Source organism: Macaca fascicularis, chromosome 19 (assembly GCF_037993035.2).
Source record: "Macaca fascicularis isolate 582-1 chromosome 19, T2T-MFA8v1.1".
Lineage (NCBI taxonomy): Eukaryota > Metazoa > Chordata > Mammalia > Primates > Cercopithecidae > Macaca > Macaca fascicularis.
The window spans coordinates 55085968-55103197 of NC_088393.1; the positions used below are offsets into that span (position 1 = coordinate 55085968).

Here is a 17230-nt window from a genome sequence, read left to right on the forward strand (position 1 = left end):
TGTTAAAACCTGCCGACCACCCCCTCCCCACCCCTGGGACTAGATTCCAGCAGCTGCTGGAATCCCTGCCCCACCCAGCGTGTCCCCTCCAGGCCCTGCCTACCTCGGCCTCGGCCGTCCTTGGACCGGCGGTACTGGTTCAGCTCCTTGGAGTACTCGTCATAGTCATCGTCTCCCATTGGCTCCTCACTCTCTCCATACTGGAATCCGCAGAGGAGAGAGCAGGAGAACGTCAGGTAGGGAACAATGAACACTGTCCCCACCTACACACTGCCCCTTTCTGAAGGATGGTGACCATCCAGGGGACTCATACCATAACCCGTCTCCACAGAGCCTGACGACAGAGAGGTGGTCCCAATCTTTCCCACTGCAGTCTTCACTCTGAAAACCCAACCCAATAGGCAAACCCAGCATGGCGCCTCCCTACATACACATCGCTGTGGGGCTCCAAAAGGGCAAGTGGGCAGCGGGCCGTGGACTGGCGTGGAAGGTCTGTGGGTACGACCAGGATAGCAGGTGCAGTGCGCCTGCCGCTCCTTCTCCCGGGTGGGGGCAGGGATGAAGGACCACGTGCCTGGCTGGAAATGTCTCCAGAGGACTTTCAGGAAACTTCTCTCTAGTGACAGGATGTTTTTCACAGCACATCCTGTGATACCTCTTCTTTTTTTTTTTTTGAGACAGAGTCTCGCTCTGTCGCCCAGGATGGAGTGCAGTGGCGCGATCTTGGCTCACTGCAACCCCGCCTCCTGGGTTTAAGTGATTCTCCTGCCTCAGCCTCCTGAATGAATAGCTGGAACTACAGGCACGTGCTAACACACCTGGCTAATTTTTTATATTTTCAGCAGAGACAGGGTTTCACCGTGTCAGCCAGGATAGTCTCCATCTCCTGACTTCATGATCCATCCGCCTCAGCCTCCCAAAGCACTGGGATTACAGGTGTGAGCCACCACGCCTGGCTGATACCTTTTCTACTTTAAACCACATGAAGGTTTTATCTATTCCAAAATGATAAATGAACATTTGTAAACACATACATCTGCCCTGTGAGGCTTCCTTTCCTTCAGAAGGGTCATATGTCTTCCTACCTTAGCCTCACAGCCTCTATGAGCAGTGCTCACGCCCCGGAAAGCCCACCAGCCTCACCCCGACGTCCCCAGGGCCAGAGGAAACCTTACGTCCATCTCTTCCTCGTAGAAATCCTCTTCATCCTCCGGGTGGTCTCCTCCCATAGAGCCTCTGCCCCTGCCTCGGCTGCCCCTGCCCATGCCACGGCCTCGCGATCCTCCACGGCCTCCTCGGCCCCTGTAGCCCCGGCCCCGGCCTCGGCTGCCTGCATGGAGATTCAGACAGTGAGCCTTCAGCGGGAGCAGATGCCACCGGCAAGAAAGAAGACAACCCACTTTCTGCTCCTGAAGTCAATCACTTCAGCCTCCTCCTCCTCCTCCAAGAAGCCTTCCTAGATGCCCCAGGTAGGCTAGTGGACCCTCTGGTTCTCTCAGTGGGGGTCCCTCAGCACACTGGACACACAGCTACTGCAGTACTCACTCCCCTTCCTCACAGGGACTTGTCCACTTAGAGCTGCACTGTCCAATATGGCAAACACCAGCCCACAGGCTAATGAGCAACTAACACGTCTGCCCCAAACTATAAAATGCTAGCCTTGAAGTCTGACAAGACTAGCTAGCCCTGTAGTTTGAACTTGTGATTTAGACAAGAGTCCAAAACACACTCTGGACTTCAAAGACTTAGCTAAAAAAAAAAAAAAAAAGGCTGGGTGTGGTGGCTAACGCCTGTAATCCCAACACTTTGGGAGGCTGAGGTGGGCAGATCACCTGAAGTCAGGAGTTTGAGACCAGCCTGGCCAGCATGGTGAAACCTTGTTTCTACTAAAAATAGAAAAATTAGCCAGGTGTGGCGGCGCGCACCTGTAGTCCCAGTTACTCGGGAGGCTGAGGTGGGAGAATTGCTTGAATCCAGAAGGCAAAGGCTGCAGTGAGCTGAGATTGTGCCACTGCACTCCAGTTTGAGCAACAGAATGAGATCACGTCTCTCTCTCTCTCACACACACACACACACACACACACAAATGAGAAAGAATATAAAATATCGCATTTGTCTCATTTGATTACATGTTGAAATAAGATTTTAAACATATTAGGTTGAAAATAGAATATCAAAATTAATTTAATTGGTTTCACTTTTTCCTTCACTTAAAAGAAAAAAAGGAAAGAATGGCCAGGTGCAGTGGCTCAATCCTATAATCTCAGCACTTTGGGAGGCCCAGTTGGGCAGATCACTTGAGAACAGGAGTTCAAGACAAGCTTGACCAACACAGCGAAACCCCATCTCTACTAAAAATATAAAAACTTAAGTCCAGTCACAGTAGCTCACAACTGTAATCCCAGTACTTTGGGAGGCCAAGGCGGGCGGATTGCCTGAGCTCAGGAGTTCAAGACCAGATTGGGCAACATAGTGAAACCCCATCTCTACTAAAAATAAAAAAGCCAGGCATGGTGGTACGGGCCTGTAATCCCAGCTACTAGGGAGGCTGAGGCACGAGAATTGCTTGAACCTGGGAGGCGGAGGTTGCAGTGAGCCAACATGGTGCCACTGTACTCCAGCATGAGTGACAGAGTGAGACTCTGTCTCAAAAATAAATAGATAGGCCGGGCACAGTGGCTCATGCCTGTAATCCCAGCACTTTGTGAGGCTGAGGTGGGCAGATCACCAGGTCAGAAGATCAAGACCATTCTGGCTAACACGGTGAAACCCTGTCTCTACTAAAAATACAAAAAATTAGCTGGGCATGGTGGCAGGCGCCTGTAGCCCTAGCTACTTGGGAGGCTAAGGCAGGAGAATGGCATGAACCCGGGAGGCAGAGCTTGCGGTGAGTCGAGATCATGCCACTGTACTCCAGCCTGGGCGACAGAGCAAGACTCCATCTCAAAAAAATAAATAAAATAAAATAAATAAATAAGATGGGTGTGGTTGTACATGCCTGTAATCCCAGCTACTTGCAGGAGTGAGGCACAAGAATTGCTTGAACCTGGGAGGCAGAGGGTAGAGGTTGCAGTAAGCCTAAATCGTGCCACTGCACTCCAGAATGGGTGACAGAGCAAGACTCTGTCTCCCAATAAACAAAAAAGAGTGATGGGGTCTCATTGTGTTGCCCAGGCTGGCCTCCAACTCCAGGGCTCAAGTGATTCTCCCGCCTCCACCTCTCAAGTAGCTGGGACTATCCAGTGTCCTTTTCACTTTTTAAATGTGGCTACCAGAAAATGTAAGTGATATGGTGGCTTCCAATCTAATTCTACTGGACAGCACTGGTCTAGGACCTCCGAAAAGCATAGGGGCTGCCCCAGGGAGGTGTCCAAGAAAGACTGCTAGAAGAACGAATGAGCCGGGTGAGGTGGCTCATGCTTGTAATCCCAGCACTTTGGGAGGCCGAGGCGGGCGGATTACAAGGTCACGAGATTGAGAACAGCCTGACCAACATGGTGAAACTCCGTCTCTACTAAAAATACAAAAATTAGCTGGGCGTAGTGGCATGCGCCTGTAATCCCAGCTACTCAGGAGGCTGAGGCAGGAGAACTGCTTGAACCCGGCAAGTGGAGGTTGCAGGGAGCCAAGATCGCACCACTGCACTCCAGCCTGGTGACAGAGCGAGACTCAGTCTCAAAAAAAAAAAAAAAAAAGAGGGAATGAATGAACAGCTACTCAACAAGCTGGGCCTCAGGCAGGGCTCACAATCTGAGAACCCCTGTGCTGGAAGATTCCAGAAGCCACTCTCAGGCTGGGCAGTCTTTCTGGCAGGAGACAGTTCAATGGTTCTTTTTTGTTGCTGTTGTTGGACAGGCTGGTCTCGAACTCCTGACCATAGGTGATCCGCCTGCCTCGGCCTCCCAAATTGCTGGGATTACAGGCATGAGCCACTGTGCTGGCAGAGATGGTTCTAAGAGGCCAGTCAGGGCTACTGTGTCTCTGGTGCTCAAGCTTCCTCCACCTTCCTCCCAAAGGACACAGGTCCAAGGTTCAGAGGTGGGGCAGAGGCAAGGACTGCAGTCACACCTTGTCAGGTGAATGGGGCTGGGAGAATGAGGGAGCACTGCTGCGGGGTGGGGCAGCCAGCTGTCAGTGACCCTAGCCCAGGTGAGAGAGAAGCTATGCCCTTGTCCCCCGAGAGCCGACCAGGAAGTGACCCTTCAGGCACGCTGGCCTTCTCCCTGCCTCACACCAGCCTGGCACCACCCCAACCACAGACCAGCGGGTGATCTCTCTGGTCCCCTGTGCCACACATGTGCAGATCCCGGCCCTTCTTTGTACACTTATCCCAACCCTAAGTGACCAAACTTGAGGCTCTGTGAGGCCAGGCCACCCGGGTGGCTCCGATGCCCCGGAGGAGAAATTGCCAAGGCGGGGCTCACCTCGGCCACGGCTGCTGCCCTCCTTGGCACGCCGGTACTGGTTCAGCTCTTTGGTGAAGTCGTCGTAGTCCTCCTTGCCCATGTCCTCCTCCTCGTCGCCCTCGTATTCCCCATACTGCTCGTTCTCGTAGTCCTCGTACATGCCATAGCTCTTGCTGTCCAACTTGGAGTAAGCCTTCTTGGGCAGGGGCGTGGCATGCGATGGGGGGTACTGCTGGTGGGACTGTGTCCCAGAGATGGGGAGAAGAGGTGAGCCGGATCCCACAGCTGCGGGTGCAAACTACCAAGATCCCCAGTGTTCCCTAAATGAACATGTCTGTCTGGGTGCTGCTACTGTCCCAGGGTTGCACTGCTGGTCCCCAGACCCTCTGAGGACAGGTTCTCATACCAGGAAGTGGGGGTAGCAGAGGGCCCAAGTGTTTCTGTTCCTCATAAAGGACCAGAGCTAGAAAGAAAACAGAACCACAGACCCCTAATCCCTGATGAACGAAGGGGAGGAGAAGGGAGCATTTCCCAGGGATGCAGAGCAAGCACACAGGAAGGGGCCTGGGAAGCAGGAGGGGGCTGCTCAGTCACAATTTTGCTAGGGCCCTGGAATTCAATAAATGGCCTGCTTGGCAGCCGGGCTAGAAAGCCGTCTCAAATGATGCTTTCCAAAGTGTGGTAGTGCCAAGTGGTACTAGAAGAAGTTAAAGATACTCATAAAAACAGAAGTAACCAAGACATCCTCCAACAGGTAAATGGAAAACAAACTGGTATATCCAGACAATGGAATAATAGTGAATATGTAACAATAAAGGGTGCACTGGGCAAAACCCAAAGAACTACACAACACTAAGTAATAACAATGTTATCAATACTGGCTCATCAATTGTAACAAAGTTACCACAACAATGCAAGACATTGGTAATGGGAAACTGGCGGCAGGCGGAGGGGAGAAGGGAACTCTACTACTACCTGCTCAATTTTCTATAAACCTAAAACAGCTCTAAAAAATAAAGTCAGGGGGCCGGGGGACCAGGGGCCCGGGTGCAGTGGCTCACGCCTGTAGTCCCAGCACTTTGGGAGGCCAAGGCGGGCAGATCACGAGGTCAGGAGATGGAGACCAGCCTGGCCAACATCATGAAATGAGATCTCTACTAAAAATTCAAAAATGCAAAAAAACAAAAAAAAAAGCCAAGTATGGGCCGGGCGCGGTGGCTCAAGCCTGTAATCCCAGCACTTTGGGAGGCCGAGACGGGCGGATCACGAGGTCAGGAGATCAAGACCATCCTGACTAACACAGTGAAACCCCGTCTCTACTAAAAAATACAAAAAAACTAGCCGGGCGAGGTGGCAGGCGCCTGTAGTCCCAGCTACTCGGGAGGCTGAGGCAGGAGAATGGTGTAAACTCGGGCGGCGGAGCTTGCAGTGAGCTGAGATCCGGCCACTGCACTCCAGCTTGGGCGACAGAGCGAGACTCCGTCTCAAAAAAAAAAAAAAAAAAAAAAAAAAAGCCAAGTATGGGGTGGGCACCTGTAATCCCAGCTACTTGAGAGGCTGAGGCAGAATTGCCTGAACCCGGGAGAGGCAGAGGTTGCAGTGAGCCGAGATTGCACCACTGCGCTCCAGCCTGGGTGACACTGCAAAACGACATCTCAAAAAAAATAAAGGCCGAGCACGATGGCTCACACCTGTAATCCCAGCACTTTGGGAGGCCCAGGCGGGCAGATCTCTTGAGTTCAGGAGTTCGAGACCAGCCTGGTCAACATGGTGAAACCCAGTCTCTACTAAAAATACAAAATGAGGCCGGGCGCGGTCGCTCAAGCCTGTAATCCCAGCACTTTGGGAGGCCGAGGCGGGCGGATCACAAGGTCAGGAGATCGAGACCACAGTGAAACCCCGTCTCTACTAAAAATACAAAAAATTAGCCGGGCGCGGTGGCGGGCGCCTGTAGTCCCAGCTACTCAGGAGGCTGAGGCAGGAGAATGGCGTGAACCCAGGAGGCGGAGCTTGCAGTGAGCCGAGATCGCGCCACTGCACTCCAGCCTAGGCAACAGCGTGAGACTCCGTCTCAAAAAAAAAAAAAAAAAAATACAAAATGAATTAGCCGGGCGTGGTGAAGGGCACCTCTAATCCCAGCTATTCGGGAAACTGAGGCGTGAGAATCACTTGAACCCAGGAGGCAGAGGATGTGGTGAGCCAAGATCATGCCGCTGCACTCCAGCCTGGGTGACAGAGCGAGACTCCGTCTCAAAAAACAATTAAACAACAAGAAGCATGGTGGCTCAGGCTTGTAATCCCAGCACTTTGGGAGGCCAAGGCAGGAAGATCACAAGGTCAGGAGTTCGAGACTAGCCTGGGCAACATAGTGAAACCCGTCTCTACTAAAAATACAAAAAAAAAAAAAAAAAAAAATTAGCCAGGTGTGGTGGGGGGCGCCTGTAATCCCAGCTACTTGAGAGGCTCAGGCAGGCGAATCACTTGAACCTGGGAGGTAGAGGTTGCAGTGAGCCGAGATCGTGCCATTGTACTCCAGCCTGGGCGACAGAGCGAGACTCCATCTCTAAATAAATGAATAAATAAAAAAGTCGGCTGCGCATGGTGGCTCATGTCTCTAATCCCAGCACTTTGGGAGGCCAGGGTGGGCAGATCATTTGACCCCAGGAATTTGAGACAGCCTGGGCAACGTTTTGAAACCCCATCTCTACCAAAAGTACAAAAATTAGCCTTGGTATGGCAGCCCATGGTTCCAGCTACTTAGGAGGCTAACACAGGAAGATCACCTGAGCCACTGAGCCCAGGCAGCTCGAGGCTGCAGTGAGGTGAGATCACACCACTGCCCTCCAGCCTGGGCAACAGAATGAGATCCCATCTCAATAAATAAATAAACAAACAAACAAAAAGCCTACTAATTTTTAAAAGTCCATATTACAGAAAAACAGGACAATGCAAAATACAGCTAGATACACAGACACACATACAAGTACTTGAGCAGATCTTTAAAATACCTCCAGCTCTAGTTCATAAAAAGCATGCAATGTTCCATTTCCTGCTTCTCTCAGGTCTGAAGGCCGAACCTACACCAGTAGATCAATCTCAACTATGGTATTGGACAATGAATCATTTGTTGTGATGGATGATGCTGGGTCACGGGATACCTGGGACAGCTTTAAAGACCTACTAACTTTAAAACATTTCTCAACCGGCCGGGTGCAGTGGCTCATGCCTGTAATCCTAGCACTTTGGGAGGCTGAGGTGGGCGAATCACCTGAGGTCAGGAGTTCGAGGCCAGCCTGGCCAACATTGCGACACCCTGTCTCTACTAAAAATACAAAAATCAGTCAGGCATGGTGTCGCATGTCTGTAATCCCAGCTACTCGGGAGACTGAGACAGGAGAATCACTTGAACCTGGGAGGTGGAAGTTGAAATGAGCCGAGAATGCCCCACTGCACTCCAGCCTAGGCAACAGAGCAAGACTCCGTCTCAATAAATAATAAGGTCTGGGCCGGGCACAGTGGCTCAAGCCTGTAATCCCAGCACTTTGGGAGGCCGAGACGGGTGGATCACGAGGTCAGGAGATCGAGACCATCCTGGCTAACACAGTGAAACCCCGTCTCTACTAAAAAAAATACAAAAAACTAGCCGGGCGAGGTGGGGGGCGTCTGTAGTCCCAGCTACTCGGGAGGCTGAGGCAGGAGAATGGCGTAAACCCGGGAGGCGGAGCTTGCAGTGAGCTGAGATCCGGCCACTGCACTCCAGCTTGGTCAACAGAGCGAGACTCCGTCTCAAAAAATAAAAATAAAAATAAAAATAAAATAATAAGGTCTGAAGATCGAGACCATCCTGCCTAACGCGGTGAAACCCTGTCTCTACTAAAAATACGTAAAATTATCCGGGTGTGGTGACGGGTGCCTGTGGTCCCAGCTACTCAGAATGCTGAGGCAGAAGAATGGCGTGAACCCAGGAGGCGGAGTTTGCAGTGAGCTGAGATTGCGCCACTGCACTCCAGCCTGGGTGACAGAGCGAGACTCCGCCTCAAAAAAATAAAAAAAAAAGATTTGCTTTTCTCTTATGGAATTTTCTGGGGGAAGAAATGGTATACAAAATGAACAAATAATTTAAATTGCTGCTTGAAATGAAAGCGACAGTGGCCGAGTACTGCCTGCCTACAGGCCACTTGAGAACATTTCATTCTCTTGCCAATTTCCCAAAAAGGTCATTTGTGAAGAGTGGAAGCCAGTCAGCCATGACGTGGACCAGTCAGCATCTTTCTCTGAGACACACAGGGCCTTGCTAAGGCCGCACAGAGGAGGCTCGAGAGCATACCTCACGGAGGTCAGCTAGGGCCTGGGTTCAAACCCAGCTCCTCTACTTCAGAACTGGGCAACTTTGTTGAAACTTTCTTTTCCTTTTGAGACAGGGTCTTGCTCTGTCACCCAGGCTAGAGTGCAGTGGCTGATCGTAGCTCACTGCAACCTTGAACTTTTGGGCTCAAGGGATCTTCTCACCTCTGCCTCCTGAGTAGCTGCAACTACAGGCATGCCTGGTTAATTTTTTAATTTTTTGTGGAGATGGGGTCTCACTTTGTTATCTAGGCTGCCCTGTTGAAATTGTCTAAGTCTCAGTTTCCTAAGTCATAAAACGGGGATTAAACTAATACCTGATGACCCAGGACTGAAACCCACATAAAATGCCCAGAACACAGCAAGTGCTCAAGAAACACAAGCAGTTGAACTCCTCCCGGCCCCAGAGCTCAGCAGGGCACGCCAGTCACTCACCGGCGCATATGGGGGGCTGTACTCTCTGTACTTGCGGTGCCCTTTCTCACTGGGGCTGAAATCCGAGTCATCTGAGAAGTCAGAGAAGTCATCGCTAGAAGAAGCGTGGCGCTGTAATGACAGGGGAAGAAGATTCAGCAACCCTGCTGCAGGCGGGCCACTTAGGCGCAGTCAGCCTCAGGACAAGCTATGCTGGCACGTGCCGCAGGGCTCTGTGCTTCACCGGAAACACCTCACCTGGGGCACTTAGTGGCAACGGAGCATAAGCTACCAACTCTTAAAAAAGGTCTTTATCCAATTTGAGATAAGCAAAGGCATTAAGAGTGCCCTCTGGGGCGGAGAGCAAAAGCTCAGCCCCTGGGGCTCTCAGCCAGGCCCGATGCCAGGCAGTGGCAGTCCCAGTGAATCCTGGACCTACTTTGTGCTTGGATTTCCTCCTCTTCTTCGACCTCCTTTTCTCTTTCTCCCGCTCTTTCTTCCGTTTCCGCTTCAGTCTCCTGTGGGACTTCTCCTCGTCTGAATCACTGTGATGCTTCTCCCCCTTTTCTTTCCGGCTTCTCTCAGGCCCTCCGGAGGTATCCTGGGTCTCCTCTGCCCCATCATCTTCCAATTCGCCTTCTTCCAACTCTCCATCTTCCCTACAAATGAGCCCCAAAGCCACCATGAACACAAGGTTTGAGAGGAGGCCTCCTAGGGCTCTGGGCTGGCCAAGGCTGACAAGAACCAAGGGCCTGACTGCTGTGAGCGAGGTGAGACCCTGGGAGGACACGGGGGCCATGGCCTCTTGTTCTATCCCTTATCCTCCCCCTGAAAGAACTGTGCTTGCTCCAGTCTAACCTGGCTGGGGGAGGGGTAGGAGTTTAAGGGCATTACCACTAACACCGGGACACATCTACGTCAGATTTCCCAACAGGACTAGCGTCCTTAGAAGAAGAAACCGACAAGATGCTGTGGTCACATAAGTGGGAAGAGCCCCATCTTGGGGATTCACAATACTTAACACTGCAGAACTTCCAGGAAGCCCCACAGTCTAGAAACCCACACAGCTCTGCTGTGAAGCACTTAGGGCACTTCTAAACCTCGCTCGACCACAGAAGTGCCTCTCCCAGAGAGCACAGACCCGCATCCCCTCCCTCCCAGGCCCAGGATCGCCTGCTGGGCCCCAGGCCCCAGGGAGCTGGGCATCAGTGCCACCTGAGGCTGAGGGTGGTGGCTGTACACCGTGGAGAGGGCCTTGGTTCTGAACCAGGGGTGGCCCCAAGCTACCTGGGACCCACTCACAGGCAGGCCTGGACTGTGGCCTGAGAACCCTTCAAAGTACTTTATTACAAAAGCCCCATGAGAACTGCTGGAAACAGGCTCAGAGTCCCAGGTCACCAGGTCTGACCCACCCTCGTCAGTCCCACATCTCTGGGCTGAAGGCAAGCAAACACTGAGCAGCTGCAGGAGGGGGACGGATCCCAGGCCCCTCCTGAGGACCTCACATGGTACCGGCCCTGCTTTCTCTCCCTCCTCTGACTCACCTGCAGGTACTGGGAACCCCTTCTGGCTCCCCATCCTATACTCTTCCAATTCCCCCATGTCATCCCAATCCCCAGAACTTTAAAAGTGCTCTCCAAACATGACACTGCCCAGTGGACATTCTGTATATGTAAATATCTACGGGGTGGGGTAGGAGTAAGGGAAGAAATTGGGTTCAGGAGGGGCAGCTGGAAAAAGAATCCAGTTTTTGAGCCAAACCCACAGACACAGTGTTCATAAGTACAGGAGTTGGTAAAGGAAAAAAACAATTTTTTTGAATAATTTTAAAAAGCTCCCAAAGTTCCCCACGAATGACCACAAAAAGGCTTGTGTGAGAGCCTCCAACTCCTTCCGTCTCAATTAACTAGGACACAAAGAGAAGGGATGTAAGGAGGAAACGTCACGAGCCCAGGCCCCAAAAGGTTAGCCACAAATGGAGCTACCTCCGCGGAAAGGCCTGCAGCTGCCCAGGCGGGAGCCAGTGCATTAGGCGTGCTTGCCTGAAGTTTCCAGCACATGCGGCAGACTCCTCCCAGGACCCTCCACTGTCCTTTCACTTGTGTCCCTCCCTTTGTCTGCCTCAGGACTGCTACCTAAACATCAAGGAGCTCCTCAAGAGGGGCTTTTTCTATGAACCCTCATTCCCAGTTCAAAGGGGATGGATTCTATTTCAAACCCAAGTGGCCCAGCACCACAGATACTCCCGGGTAGAGGTCAAGGGCAGTTCTCGAAACAGAATGCAGGACACAAAACTCTTTCTGCTGCTTCAAAGGCAACAACACAGGTGACGTCACCCACGTGTTGCTTCCCTGACTAGCAAACTTGGGATGGGGCGGGGCAGGGGCGCAGGCTGCAGTCCTGACAATGGAGGTGCCTTCCCGCTGGCGTGCAGCCCACAGAAACCAGGCGTGGAGCAAAGCCCTCACTGGATGCCTCACCCACACTGAAAGGGCCACATGACTGGGAAAACTGGTTTTGTCCCAAGGGAGAAGCTGTTACTCAGTGACATGGCAAACTTCCCGCCGCCGGGAGCTATGCAGACACTGTGAAGTGGCACCCTGATGGGAATATTGGGGGCAGGCCAGGGCCACACCTCAAGAGAAACTCAGGGGGAGAGAGAGACTGAGTGCGAGAAGGCCTGGGACAGACAGGAGGTATACATGCTGGGGTTTCACGAATAAAAGCTAAGAACAACATTACTCTCGACACTTAAGTCTAGAAGGCATAAAGTTGAGAGGCACATGATCACCATCCAGGTCACTAATATTTTTTTTTTTTTTTTTTTTGAGACAGAGTCTCGCTCTGTCGCCCCCACTGGAGTGCAGTGGCCGGATCTCAGCTCACTGCAAGCTCCGCCTCCCAGGTTCACGCCATTCTCCTGCCTCAGCCTCCTGAGTAGCTGGGACTACAGGCGCCCACCACCTCACCTGGCTAGTTTTTTGGTTTTCTTTTTTTTTTTTGTAGACATGGGGTTTCACCGGGTTAGCCAGGATGGTCTCGATCTCTTGACCTCGTGATCCACCCGTCTCGGCCTCCCAAAGTGCTGGGATTACAGGCTTGAGCCACCGCGCCCGGCCAGGTCACTAATATTTTAAATGCCAAATCTGTGCCAGGTTGCTTGACTACCTCCTTTTCTGCACTGTCCTTGTAGGAAAAAAGATACAAATGACAACATACTTGGTCCACAAGGCAGGTGCATGATCATCATCAGGGCAGGGTCAGCTGAGCCAGAGTGAGTGGCAGCCTCAGCACGCCCTCCCTTATGTCCAACACTGCCACACAGCAGGTGACAGTCTTGCCCATGGTCAGCTGAGGCCTCCTTCCCTGTCTCGATGCCACCTGCTGGCTCGGACGAAGGTACAGGCTACTCTACATCTAACACCTGAGGGCAGAGGACAAAAGACCATCCAAGGAACTCCAAGAGCCTTAACCATTGTCCAGAATGATTCTAGAAAGGAACACCAAGGTAGAGAAGCACAGCATTCAAATCCATCCTGCAAAGACCTGACCCAAAGAGGGATTCTGCACACTATTGATATCAACAGCTCCCGGCACACCTGGGCTCAAAGAGAATCAACCATACAACTTTTCACAAAACAGGCAGTGGCTACTTGAAACTCTGTTTCCCTAGAGTTGAGAGAGGCAGAGAAATACACAGGATTTTTTGTTAAATTGCTGCTGGTTGATGAAGGGGCACTGAGACAGCGACAATAAACAGATCGCTGCATTCTCAGGGCCATCCTGCCATGTCATGCCCTCAAAGCCCCTCCGAGCCCTGGGCTAACCTCTGCCCACAGTCACCTCAGGGGGTCCCCCCTCCCAACACCCGCCTCTCAGCTAAATGTCCTGCGTGAATATGAGGTCTTGACTATATTTTTCAGACTCTGTTCAACAGAAAGCAAAAGGAAAGGAAGTCAAGCCAACTGGGAATCCCGTGTGCCACCGGCGCGACAGCACAAAGGCGGTCTCCACAAAACAGCAACCAGGTTTCAGCGATGCCACTTAACAGACTGCCGGCAAAATCTGTGTCAGAGTGGGATTAAATACCGAGGGAACATGCTTAATAGACCTCGACATAATCCCCCAAGAAAAGTGGGGGAAGCCCCACCGCGCTAATCATTTCAATCTAGACCTGCCAAACTCTCTTGAGACAAGCAAGCAGAAGAAAAGCCTGCCGCGGCGGCCTGTGCAGGGAGCACTCTATTCCCAGAGCCTGTATTGGCAACGCCTGACATGGCTGCACTCAGTCCGCTGCTAGAGCTCTCGGGGACAGGAAAGCAACCACCCTGGGAGACCGACTTGGAACTGGCCCCCACAAGGAAATGGGAAGAGGCCAACGCCTTGCCTTGAGCCAGTCCTGCCCCATACCTCCTGGACAAAGCTCCCGGGCATTTCAGTTTCCATTTTCAGAGCTGGCTGCTCCTCTCCCTGGGCCAAAGAACAGATCTGGATGCCCACTCCAAGGAACAGGCCGACTCCACAGGGTCCACAAGCATGCTGGGTTCAGCACACACCACGGACTTGGCAAAAACAGTGCTTGGTAAAGATACTTCATGTCCAGACCGGGTGTGGTGGCTCATGCCTGTAATCTTAGCACTTCGGGAGGCCAAAGCAGGCGGATCACTTGAGGTCAGGAGTTCGAGACCAGCCTGGCCAACACAGCAAAACCCTGTCTCTACCAGTAATACAAAAATTAGCTGGGTGTGATGGTGGGCGCCTGTAATCCCATCTACTCGGGAGGCTGAGGCACAAAAACTTGACCATGGGAGGCGGAGACAGCAGTAAGCCGAGATCGTGCCATTGCACCCCAGCTTGGGAGACAGAGTGAAACTGTGTCTCCAAAAAAAAAACAAAACAAATCAAAACTGTAATCCCAGCACTTTGGGAGGCCAAGGCAGGCGGATCACCTGAGGTCAGGAGTTCAAGACTAGCCTTGCCAACATTGTGAAACTCCAGCTCTACTAAGAACGCCACCAGCGAGGTGGCGGATGCCTATAGTTCCAGCTACTCAGGAGGCTGAGGCAGGAGAATCGCTTGAACCTAGGAGGCGGAGGTTGCAGTGAGCCAAGATCATGCCACTGCACTCCAGCCTAGGTGACAGACCTAGAGACTCGGTTTCAAAAAACAAAACAAAAGATATTTCATGTCCAAAGTAGACATGATATTTCAAAGGAGATATTTCATACTGCCTTATCCAGCAGCCTACAGATTTGGGCCTCATGCTCCTTTCTGCAGACCAAGTAACTCAACCAGCTCCACCTCTTCTCTAGAGTATGCTCTTAGTCCATAACCTGAGCCTTGCTTTTCTGATCTACTGAATGGGATAACAGTAGCACCTATCTTAAGGGTTGTGAAGGTTAAATGAGATAATAGGCATAAAGCAATTGACATGAGGGACAGGCACAAAGGAAGGAGCAGCTGTTGGTTGTAAGAACCAGCTAGCATGAGGGCACCTCTCCACGGAAAGCCCTAACTGGCTGGAATGCTGACTGCGAAGCATGTTCTCTATAAGAAAGCTACAACTAGGGCCGGGCACGGTGGTTCACGCCTGTAATCCCAGCACTTTGGGAGGCCGTGGTGGACGGATCACCTGAGGTCGGGAGTTCGAGACCAGCCTGACCAACATGGAGAAACCCCATCTCTACTCAAAATACAAAATTAGCTGGGCATTGTAGCAGACACCTGTAACCCCAGCTACTCAGGAGGCTGAGGCAGGAGAATCGCTTGAACCTGGGGAGGCGGAGGTTGCAGTGAGCCAAGATCACGCCACTGCACTCCAGCCTGGGGGACAAGAACGAAACTCCATCTCAAAAAAAAAAGAAAAAAAGAAAGCTACAGCCAGCTCTCCCTGATGGACACTGCTGACTGCTGGTCAACAAGTTCTTTTTACTTGGTCATAACCACGCATACACTGTTCTCCCAACTCATCCTGCTGACAAAACTGACAAAAGCGACGTCTCCCCTTCCTCAGCTCTAATCTAGGCAGTACCAGAAGCCACCAAGTGTCTAATCAAGACAAAAAGACGTAGGGAGAGCTGAGCCCCGGGAAGGAACAAAGGCTTCTTACAGAAATGAAGCTTGGCAACATGGCAGCTCTCTAGACAAGAGGGCTGGACGAAAGCTGAAAGGGGCCCAGGGTTTGTGGATCAACCTGGTTTACAAGAGTAAAAAATAAAAAAATAAAAAAAAAAGGCAAAGTACAACACAAAAGATGGAAACTCATGGAACAGCGGCTGTTACCTTAAGATCATGAAAGCCCTTGATAAGAGGCGGCTAGGTTAATGTGAAGGTCAGGGTTATGATCATTAACTGCCCAGACTCTCAACAAATTGCCTGGGTAGGCTCTGAATGACCCATTAACTAGGGACAAAATTACAAAAATTACAAGGAGGTGCCGCCTCTTCAAATGTTTAACAACCAGCCTAAACGCAGAAGTCCAGGATCCCCAAGTCCAATTCTGCGGCACAGTCGTTTACTAGGAGTGAAGGCGCAGGGCCTCTGCTTTAGAAATTCAGCTCAGGGCTCATGCCTAAGAAAGGCCCCAGAGACCTTCCCTTGAGTTAGGATGTAATGAAGCAGCCACAGAGGAAACCTCACTGAGGGATTTTCAGAGCCAAGAAATTCTTGAAATAAACCTCTGGGTCTTGCACATGCTTTTCAGTGTCCTTACTACCTAGGTTCATCAACCAGAAACCAAGAACAAATGTGCTCTGTGTCTCCTTTTCCTCAGCATTCTCAGGTGTCATCACAGCATGCTCTGTGACATCATTCCATTTCCATGGTAATGTGCCCACGCCACAGCAACCACCCAAGTGAGGCACAAAACTGGCGAAGAGAAGTCCAGCCATCAGCATCTGTACCCTGCACCCCACACTCTCACTTCAACATAAGACAGTCTACCTATCCACTGCTGGCATCTAAATACGAAGACACCTACTTGCGGATGTGACCATAGGAGAAACTGGAGCCGTGTGAACCCAGCTCCGGTATTTGAGATATTGTTAATTTTGTTAGCAATGAGTTTTGTAGTAGGGTTTTTTGTTTTGTTTAATTTTATTTTCTTTTGAGACAAGAGTCTTATTCTGTCACTCAGGCTGGACTGCACTGGCACGATTTTGGCTCACTGCAACCTCGGCCTCCTGGCTTCCAGTGATTCTTGTTCCTCAGCCCCCCGAGTAGCTGGGATTACAGGACCTGCCACCGCGCCCAGCTAATTTGTGTATTTTTAGTAGAAGCCAGGTTTTGCCATGTTGGCCAGGCTAGTCTCGAACTCCTGACCTCAGGTGATCCGCCTGTCTCAGACTCCCAAAGTGCTAGGATTACAAGTGTGAGCCAACACGCCCAGCCTGTAGTTATGTTTTTAAATGATCATAAAGTTAGAGATTCATACTGAAGAATCTACAGGTATAGGCCAAGCACAGTGGTTCATGCCTGTAATCCCAGCATTTTGGGAGGCCAACGCAGGCAGATCACTTGAGCCCAGGAATTTGAGACCAGCCTGGGCAACATGAGGAAACCCCATCTCTACAAAAAAATACAAAAATTAGCCTGGCAGCATGCGCTTGTAGTCCCGACTACTCAGGAGGCTAAGGCAAGAGGATCGATTGAGCCAGGAGGTCGAGGCTGCAGGGAGCTAAGACTGCACCACTGCACTCCAGCCTGGGCAACAGAGTGAGACCCTGTCAGACTGCTTGAGCCCAGGAGTTAGAGACCAGCCTGAGCAACATAGTGAGACTCCGTCACTACAAATAATTTAAAGACAGGGTTTCTCTATGTTGCCCAGGCTGGTTTTGAACTCTTGGACTGCCTTGGCCTTCTCCTGCTTTGGCCTCCCAAAGTTCTGGGATTAGAGGCGTAAGCCACTGCACCCAGCCTCTATGAATAATTATTAAAAATTTTTTTTTCTTGGCCGGGCGCGGTGGCTCACGCCTGTAATCCCTGCACTTTAGGAGGCCGAGGCAGGCGGATCACGAGGCCAGGAGATCGAGACCTTCCTGGTTAACACGGTGAAACCCCGTCTCTAC

The 17230-nt window shown here is 51.5% G+C and overlaps 1 protein-coding gene across 10 annotated transcripts in view; it reads right to left on the minus strand.

Moving 5' to 3' along the window:
• Window positions 1-17230, minus strand: part of ZC3H4 (zinc finger CCCH-type containing 4) — a 52813-nt gene that overhangs the window by 22729 nt on the left and 12854 nt on the right. For 9 of the 10 annotated variants that reach the window (XM_045380177.2, XM_045380179.3, XM_005589676.5 and 6 more), the window contains 5 exons: window positions 9604-9823; window positions 9186-9296; window positions 4425-4647; window positions 1176-1330; window positions 104-200 (listed from right to left, as the gene is read on the minus strand). In XM_045380177.2, the coding sequence (XP_045236112.2) occupies window positions 104-200; window positions 1176-1330; window positions 4425-4647; window positions 9186-9296; window positions 9604-9823 (806 nt within the window). Of the gene's footprint in view, window positions 1-103; window positions 201-1175; window positions 1331-4424; window positions 4648-9185; window positions 9297-9603; window positions 9824-17230 lie in introns of those variants that run through there. The other variant, XM_074023982.1, reaches the window with a different exon arrangement.